At 33.3% G+C, this 9,981-nt stretch overlaps 1 protein-coding gene across 2 annotated transcripts; it reads right to left on the bottom strand.

Annotated features, from left to right (window-relative positions):
• Nucleotides 1-2,396: 2,396 nt before the first annotated feature.
• Nucleotides 2,397-9,438, bottom strand: LOC113512786 (nucleolar protein 58). Of its 2 annotated transcripts, XM_026896701.3 has the most exons (6): nt 9,240-9,438; nt 7,484-7,560; nt 6,183-7,331; nt 5,801-5,927; nt 4,686-4,958; nt 2,397-3,357 (listed from the first exon to the last, which is right to left on the bottom strand). In XM_026896701.3, the coding sequence occupies exons 1-5, from the start codon at nt 9,282-9,284 to the stop codon at nt 4,695-4,697; spliced, it is 1,662 nt and encodes a 553-aa protein (XP_026752502.1). In that variant the 5' UTR covers nt 9,285-9,438; the 3' UTR covers nt 2,397-3,357; nt 4,686-4,694. The 2 variants fall into 2 exon arrangements, with proteins under 2 accessions (XP_026752502.1, XP_026752501.1); XM_026896700.2 differs by having other exon boundaries at nt 2,397-4,958.
• Nucleotides 9,439-9,981: the final 543 nt, after the last annotated feature.

Genomic DNA, 9,981 nt, shown 5'->3' with positions numbered 1-9,981 from the left:
TTGACCCAGACAGGTGTACACACAGCATGGTTAAAGCAGTCGGCGAACAGTGTTAAATTATAAAGTTATATAAAGAAAGCATATGAATTTGGTAAAAAACAGTGAAGTACATGCAAATAATAAAAATACATAAAGATATGGACATGTCAAAGAGATTTGATGGCTGATTGTAAAATGCTTTTGAAGGTGTTTAGACGTGAGTTGAAGATATCAATTTGAGGACATTTAGCTGAAAATTCATTAAAAGTACGACACATACGGATAAGCGGGTTATAATACGATGTATTGTTCTTATAAACGCAGAGTGCAAATGTTTTAGAACCTCGTGTTATAGTTTTTATATTGAAGGTCAAATTCATTATTCATTATGTTCTATTGGCATACACTATAAATTGCTGCAAATAACCATCAGACGGACTGTATGCTTGTTTGCCACCTTCGTAGTATAAAAAACAACTGCAATACATATAAATTAACAATTATATACTGAATATATATTTTATATACAATTTTTTTTTTGATGGTTGAAAATGGTATGGTAGCCCCGCCTGCGCTAACGGGATACGCTGGCGGAGCACCAGTGAAGGGTGATAGATGAGAATGAAAAGAGGCCAGTTAGCCCATCGTGATGAATTCATCAGGAATTAACAATGGTAGTTTCCAGGGAGAACCGCGAGGAGGTCGACCTGGTTGGGTATATTGCTAGCAATAGGATTCTCAGTCTCCATTACTAACAATCCCTTTCCCCGCACTAAATTTATTTAGGTATATTATTATTTTTAACTAGCAATCTGGCCCAACTACGCACGGATAGATACGAGTAGAATTCACGAAAATAATATATAAAACTATGTTTCAAAAATAATAAAGCCCTTTAATTCCGAATTCACTACAATTTTGGCAAAACATATTTAACAGTTCTATTCACTATATGTCTCGTAAAAGGCGTGCCTCCTGGCATAAGCCTCCTCCAGCTCTCTCCACTGTGTTCTATCTTCTACTACTCTGCTCTAGTAAGGCCCCAAGGTTTAGCGGATGTTGTCTAGCCATCTTGTTTTCGGGCGCCCCTTTCTTCTAGTGTCTTCTCTTAGGTAACTAATTTGCTCCATTTATTAGACCAATTTTGCAACGTAGCATACGTCCTGTCCAACCCCATTTTAAATGCTCTATACTTTCCACTTTATCGATATAGGTTTTAACAAAATATTATTTGTACTTAATTCGTTTTACGATTATTTTATTCTTAAGTTTTGCTTAAATAATTTGACCGACTCATACATTACATTTTAAAAATTTTAAGAAATAATCTTCTTATTTCCGATGGGACCCGAGCCGGATTGAACCCACGTTCGCCAGGAGCAGTGATTAATCATTATAATTCCCAATACACTAGTGAGAGCTTTAATTCAATTAACACTAGCTTTGGCAAAGACGTTGTCCGTGTAATAATAGAAATGAATAATTCATCAACATTCACTAGAGAGAGACTTTGTACAAAAGTCGTTTGCTTGGGCACCTCTGTCCCATTCGTGTTTCTACCGTGAATCGGTTGTATTTGCATGGCTGTGTTTCGGTTTGAAGGGTGGGTTATGACAGTGAATTTACAGAGTACAGAGGAATAACACCCGAGTTCTCAGGAATGGTAACGCATAAGGGGTATCATGGGCGAAACAGTACTCTGTTATGTCCATGGTACTGCTCATGTCTATAGGCGATGGTTACCACTTTTCATCAGGTGGGCCGTCAGTTTGTTTGCCATTCTAAGTTGTATAAAAAAATTAACAGAATTTTGACTATCTACTTTCTGCATCGTCATCATATCAGCCATTAGCCGTCCACTGCTGAACATAAGCCTCCCTGTGAAGGGTTTTACCAATAGTTGCCACGTTTGACAGGCGGATTAGCAACCGCAGTTAAACTTTAGAAATGTTTAAACAAAGACGCTGCTGCCCATCCCTCGCCCGCCGTTAGTCGCCTCTTATGCATGCACGGGAAAAAAAGGAGTGGCCTTCTATGCCGGGACCACACGCCTAAATTTCTGCGTAATTTCAAATATTAGAAATGCCAGAGACGTCTGGTTATACTTTTATATTTTTTTTTTTGATGTTTTCTTTACTTGCAATTTCAATTACGGCAAATAATCCAAAGATAATCTACATGTAGATAATAGAATCATGTTCGCTCCAATTTTTTTAAAGAAAAATCTTCCTCTGCTTTATAGGTCAGTAAACAGATATTTTACAATAGATAAATATTATATTAGAACATATTAGAATTTATTACCTTCTACTGCCTTAATGACTCCACCAACCATCATGAAATTTGGCATATAGGTAGACCTACTTATTCTACTTCACAAAGTGATTTGACATTGGGAATGTAAAATAAGAAGAAAATTTTTACATAAAAATATTAATTTTATTGTATACAATTTTTTTAAATCTTAACAATATACCTAAATATAGATACTTATAAATGATAAGCGAGAACAAACACACTCGTACCCACAGCTAGCATTCAAACCAGTGTCGGGCGAACTGTGCAATGTTAACACGACTCAGTACCCAGTAGAAATTAATAAGTGAATACTCGCCCAAACTATTACAATAAAATTATATTTACATTTCATAACACCAGTTACAAAAATTATTACGATAATATATTCTTTACTGTACTTGTAAAAAGTAATGATACAGCGATTAGTTTAACAACTTGTTAGCAAGGGTGGGCTTATCTCTGAAAGAGATCTCTCTACCAGCCTACCTTGTGCAGTTAGAGAAAATAATTAGCGGGTAATCTAGTGCAGGAAAATTAAAAAAAAAAGAACTCAGCGGAAATACAAGTAAATATTAAGATATTTTCTAATTTACTTTTAAATTGAAATTTACTTTAAAACACTTGAATGTCAAAAATATGTTTATAAAATATGTGACTTTTTTACCAATAAAAGGGCTGGTATTATTTTAAGCTGAGTATTTTACTAACTTCTACTGAGTTTTTACTCAGTCTAAGGTAAAACCGTAGGTACTTACCCACCACTTATTGAAAATCATCACAACGTATACCTACTTAGTAGGAATCTGTAACATTACATCTATATCTACTTTTATACGCATTCTAGTAACCCTTTCAGACCCAAGACATTTTTTCTTTCAGATTAAATATATTTTCGTGTTTTGGAGCCAAGCCATCTTGCCGGCACGCACGAGACTACTGCACCACCTAACCGCTAAAACGATTTCTTATTGGCTGGTTTAGAATCTCACTATCATGTTATTTCAGCTTCGTGCGTAAAAATGAATTGCGCGCGGTACTAGAATTTTGTAAAGTTACAACTCACGCCCGTATCGTTCAGGTCTGAAAGGGATAAAAAAAATGACAATTAGGTATTATTAAAAATAACACTATACACGTGCAAAGCATTGTCTTACAACAAATATGAAACAATATCTGATCAATTTTTTAGTTTTCGCGAGAAAAAAAAATATTTTTATACAATTTAAACCCTCATTTACTAGTATAGTATAATAATTATCTGTGCCCAAGTACAGGATGACATCGAAATTACTACCATCTCTTTAAATGGTTATTTTTCAGCCAGTTAAACATATTTTCCCCAAATAAACAAAGTGGAAAAACTCGAAAAGAACACTTCTACTCTCTTGCTAATTTAACAGCTGAATGGGCCGCGTTAAGGGAAGGCTCAAATTTTGTTTTTCTTTTTTTTTTTTTTTTTTTTTTTTTGGGGAAAATCGTTAGCACTATAAAATAATGAAATAATGCTAATAATAACGATATCACCTTGTTATATATTGTATAGTGAGGAGTCATTAGCATATATCGTCATAGTCGTAGAATACTGACGGATCTGACAAAGATTACAAATAAAGATCCGTCAGTATTCTACGACTATGACGATATTACCACATTCGGATAAATCGTTTTACGATCACCAACATCGAGTTACACAATACAGTATTGCTCCATCTCTTTTATGTAATCGAGAAAGAAAAACCTAAGCAACAAAATTAATTTACAGGCAACTAAAAGTTTAAAAGAATGCATGAAACCTTATCGGCACGACTGGCGTGTTACAAATTTGCATTCAACCGTAATTATGTTAAATTTAAGTAAACAATTGTCGATATACTTTTAAACGGTTAAAAAAGTACGGTAAAAATATTATGTTTCTAATAAAACTACGTATTTGTAGTACGTAGTTGTTCTTCCATGAAGCCAAAGTCAAGAGTACTTTATTTTTTCAATCGTCAGTCACAAATTCCTCCACAATTGTAAATATATGTGTTTTCTTTGAATATGTCGTCGGAGCATGCTTTATGCATAATGTTACATATGCTCAGGTGAAATATTACTTTTGTTAGGAGCTGCTAGAGTTAGCTTGTGCTATCCAATGAGGTGAAACAAATTAGATCAATATTTTACCTCTTACCTATTCCATTGGCCCTGTGAATATTTTTTATAAAAAAAAGGTATTTCTATCTACTCATTTATCATCACGCTAGGCCCCTCACAGGGTAGGCAGATATACTACCAACAAATTATACTATTTATAATTTGTTTCAGGGTACAAGATAATATTGCAGGCAACTGTACCACTTCTCATTCTGGACTGTTCACATAACTCAAGAAATTGGGCGTACAAAAATAAAAACAACTATATTTACATGAGACATTTATTCTTCCTCAACTTGCGACTGTCGCTTTTTCTTCTTCTTCTTCTTTTCGCTCTTCGGCGTCTCGTGCTGCGCGGACGCGTCTTCTTCGGCGACAGTCTGGTCCGCGTCGGCGATAGACTGGTCCACCTCTGCAGACTCATCACCAGCTTGTGATTTCTTCTTCTTCTTTTTCTTCTTTTTTTCGGAGGTCGGCTCCACTCCGTCCACGTCATTTGCATTCTCCACTTCTAGTTCGGATGTTTTCTCCTTTTTGGGTGTGACCTGTTTCGAAATTGTTTTTTGTAGATCCAGTAGATTTTTTTTTATACAACTTAGAATGGCAAACAAGCTGACGGCCCACCTGATGGAAAGTGGTAACCGTCGCCTATAGACATGAGCAGTACCGTGGACATAACAGAGTATACTGTTTCGCCCATGATACCCCCCATGCGTTGCCATTCCTGAGGACTCAGGTGTTATTCCTCTGTACCCAGTAAATTCACGCCATATCCCACAGCCATGCAAACACAACTGCTTCACGGTTGAAACACGAATGGGACAGAGGTACCCAAGCAATCGACTTTTGTACAAAGTCTCCCTCTGGTATATTTTTATAATAAAGAGTAATACTATTTTTAATATGTGATAATAATAATTAATATAATAAAATAAAATAGAAATGTAGACAATTCTATATATGAATTTTTCACATTCCTTGCTGATATAAAATAGATAATAAAACCAACATAACTTTCCTGTAAGTATATGAAGTATTTTGTTAAAATTGTATTAGAAAAAACTTCACACCATAGCTATGAATGATGTAAATTAAACCAGTATTTGAAGAGAAAAAATCTACTTTCGGAAATATAACATAGTAACACATACTTGAAAACTTATAATGCGTGTTGGTAACATTAGACATTGCAATGGTATTACATATAATAGTATAACACTAGTTTTCTAGGATGGTATGTAATGCATAGAATCGATATTATAGTTTAATCTGTAACATCCATGGTACTTTCATGGTTTTAAGTGTATAAGCGACAATTACCACTTTCCATCAAGTGGGCCATCAGCTTGTTTGCCATTCTAAGTATCATAGGAACATTTGTAATTACATTATTAACGCCTCCCTCCAACTTGATCTTTTTAGTGGCAACTCCGTCTTCATCGGGCGAGTGCTCTCTCTTGATGGGCTTCTTATTGAGGGTGCTGTCTCCTGCCACCGGGTAGTGGAACACCTCACTGTACACACACATTCATGATCATTACACCACTATAATTAAATAATGAAAAATATACTTTTTATTTGTGACAAAAAATTAATAGACATAAATTTTTCCAAGTTAGTATGAGATCCTTAAAAATTTGCAATTCAACAATTGGTTCTCTATCAGTTATAAAATCATGCAACATACACACAAATGATACATTACACAAATAAAAACCTCATTCTCATTCAAGTTGGTTAAAAATTATTTTACTAATTTAATTGCTCACCTCTTACTGTGATATTTCTCGAACTTAGCTTTAGCCTTGCCCGTGCCACTGATTCTCCTCAAGTTGCCTTCCTCCAACAGCCTCAGCCTGTTCTCCAGCTTCACTTTATGTTCCGCTCCGAGCTCAAACGACACATCCTCACCAAAAGCATCCACCCTAGTAGCCAACGCCGCTTTAGCTGCTAACATACGGGACATCTTCCCTTTATTCTTTGTACTGCACTGTCCAACTAACTGAGCGTGATATATTAAACCATATTTAGGTGTATCCTTCTTTGTCTTTAATGCACGGAACAAGGCTTTCTCTGCACCAAATATCTGGACCGTTGATGCTGGATGCTTTGCTAAATTCATCAGGGATCCAGCATGAGCAATTAGTCTAGCACCAATGTGTTCACCAATTAAAACAGTCAGATTTGGCGCCATTGCCATCATCCTAGCCTTCAAATAGTCAGTCAAATGTGTCCTGTAGTCAGTTATGGAGATTATCTCATCACACAGATTCTGTATATTCATGATATCATCATCTGAGATCTCTGTTCCCATTGAGATCTCTGCGGCCTCTTTGACTTTCTCTTCCAAATCTTCTGGAAGGATGTCTGATAAATCCGTTTCACTTGCATGATCTCTAGTGCCAATCAGTTTCACGACTTTAACAAACAATGTGTTGTCAGTTATAATTTTTCCAAGCTCTGGGAAATGCCAGCCATACCATTCCCGGCATCTCATTATATAATTATTTAATTCTTTATCTAAGTCATCTAAAAGACATTGTGCTTGGACAATCATTGTGTCTATTTTGTCTGGGGAGAACTTTAATTTGTACCTGGAGAGGGAATGAGCAAGACCAAGGGCCATAGCAGTCATCTCCTTCTTTGGGAGACCAGCTAACAAATTGTCCATCTGTGACCTGATGCATCTCAACAACTCTTGTACATTACTATTAGACACACACTGTAAATCGAATTTTTCTCTAATGGCGCTACCGAGCTTGGCGTCCCCAACCAACAGCTGTTCCTGAACTTCTTTGCTGACATATTTCTTAAGAGCTTTTTTCAATGGCTTGGATATCTTGCCTTCAATGGCAGCTGTAGTGGCTGCTAATGCTTGTGTTGTATCTTCAAATTTGATGAAGTTCTTCAACTTTACACTGAAATTATTATTTTTTATTTAAGATGTACATAGAATTTAAAATTTTGATTTGTATAAATAATGTATAAATACATAATTTTTAAATAAAAAATAATATTAGTTAATTCAGCACAAAATAAAAACAATAATAAAAAAAATATAAAATCTTACACTGATGACGCTCCTTCAGGTGTGTTGAATTCTTGATACAGATCATCGATTTGTGATAACTTTGATTCATCCAGTAACTAAAAAAATATATATATATAAACAATCAAGTATCATAAAACTATATTTATAAAGACCTGAGAGTATGTATGTGCATCTTCATTAACTAGATTCTAAAATAGCATTAACACAGACATCTAATTACAATTCCAGATAAAGCTAATACTGAAATAAAAATAAGCATTTCCCTAACCACATGTATGACAAGGACTCATATATATATATATATATATATATATATATATATATATATATATATATATATATATATATATATATATATATATATATATATATATATATATAATATATATATAAATACATATACATATATATATATATACTAGCTTGACATGATATATCGAGCTTGGTGCAACAAATGCCGCCCTACCTACTACCTACCTTTATCTAGAGGTTAATGAAGTCGAATGTCTGGAAGTATATATATATATATATATATATATATATATATATATATATATATATATATATAGTAATAAATAATTAACTAATCTAAAATAAGACAAGTGTCTCATTTATTATATTTTAGACTCATAAACTTGTTATTTAAAACTAAAATTCTGATTTTTATATCCTATGCTATAGAAAAGATATAAAATAACTAAAATGAGTTTATTAGAGACCATCCATTAAATTTATCCATAAATTATTACAATTATATATATTATCTAAAGCAGACACAACATATGGTACAGTTAATTCATTATACAGTAGAAGCTCCATGATCCAAATACCTAAAATTTACATGCTATAAGGATCTATATAGAATTCCAATTACAATATGTAGGTATACTGAAAGGTACAAATGAAACAATGTTTTTTAGTATATAAAGTTACAAAAAAAAAAAATATTTCAAATATATATGACTTGTTACACTTTTTCAAAATAATCTCTCTAGCAAGTGACATAGTGTGACATAGAAAATGCTTTATCCATCAATTTACACAATAGCATTGTTTCTGGAATGGAAATATCTACTTTATCCGCACATTGCAAGCACTCATTTAATGTAGTAGTGCAGCTACTGAAGTGAATAAAACTATACTATGAATTCATTTATGCACCGAGTGATACCTAAAGTAAATAATACAGCACTGCACAGTGTAACCAGGGGGAAGAGGTTAACCGGGTGATCAAGACCTTATGGTATTTGTAAGATTCTATGTCCAATGTTCATAACAACAGTAACAAGTGAATTCAAACTATCAATCTACTGTCAATAGTAATATAAAAGATAAATTAGGATAAGAAATGCTATGTTAATCCAGAATATTAATGTAGCAAATTTTAGTTAATGAGGAAAGGCAATATTTGGGTTAACCTAAACAATTAGTCATTAGCAATATTAATTTTCTCAGTTATTAGGAATAATATACCATGAAGGGACTTTGTGAAGAATATTCCGCTATTTGTATGTAATCATTATAATTTCTAAATCAATCAGTTCTTAATTGCATTAGACAGATAACATTTTCAAATGTGGTTGGGGAAGAATACAATTTCTGTGCGTGTGTGTTTGCAACTGCCAATACGTTAATCTCAGAGAAATATAATACATTATACATGTAAGGATAGTCTTATGAACGAATAAATAATACATTTACTTGATTATTTATCATAGAATGCACGTAAAACATTCGGCGTTAGAGGTTATAATCAACACGTGTTGAATCTTACCTTAAAAATGGCGTAGCCTCCTGGAGTCTCAAATAAAACCAACATGTTTCAAATAATAGAAACACTTATCACACAATATCTTAATCAATATTAACTAATATTAAAATTGATTTAACAATAAACAGAAGACAAACTAGACACCACAAGAGGCGGGATTAGCGTTACTCTGACATTGTCGAATGATAGACTGACAGCCTGACAAAACAATTTGACATATTCAGTGTCAAGTTTCTGCCTCCAATAGTGTTGCCATTATAGAAAAAAAAGTTTTACATACATTATTTTTTATCTATGATAAATATCTACAGAGTTTTTATAATAAAATAGAAATACAAATTCGAAATGGACATTGTTAAATTTTAACTAAGTAATCGCGATAAATTCTATTTTATAGAAGAATTCTATCTTATATATATCTTTAGAACTGTAAATTATTTATTCTGATACATAGCTTCATTTTTATGAAAAAGTCAAGTAAAATTTGTGAAATATTAATTTATTTTTATACCACAGAGGTGGCAAACAAGCATACGGCCCGTCAGCTATACTACCATAATAAACAGCTACCGCAACCTATGATCGTCTGCAATATAATAATAATAAATGAAGACACCTTTTTATCCCTTTTTTCAAAAAACATGCTGTATTGATATATAATTATTTTGATTATTTCTTGCATCAGTTTTACATTATCTAGTCATTATGCAGTCTTGCATTATTTCTCGTATCAGCATTGGACAGT

Source organism: Galleria mellonella, unplaced genomic scaffold, assembly GCF_026898425.1.
Source record: "Galleria mellonella isolate WM207_F2 unplaced genomic scaffold, CSIRO_AGI_GalMel_v1 utg654, whole genome shotgun sequence".
Lineage (NCBI taxonomy): Eukaryota > Metazoa > Arthropoda > Insecta > Lepidoptera > Pyralidae > Galleria > Galleria mellonella.
This window is presented reverse-complemented; position numbering and strand designations above follow the sequence as displayed.

Excerpts from the sequence above, each read along its gene's own strand:
- LOC113512786 (XM_026896700.2), bottom strand. The coding sequence starts at position 9,284 with ATGTTGGTTTTATTTGAGACTCCAGGAGGCTACGCCATTTTTAAG. Across the intron at positions 7,561-9,239 it reads GAGGCTACGCCATTTTTAAG|TTACTGGATGAATCAAAGTT; the intron begins GTAAGATTCAAC and ends ATATTTTTTTAG. Across the intron at positions 5,928-6,182 it reads GAGAAATATCACAGTAAGAG|TGAGGTGTTCCACTACCCGG; the intron begins GTGAGCAATTAA and ends GTGTGTGTACAG.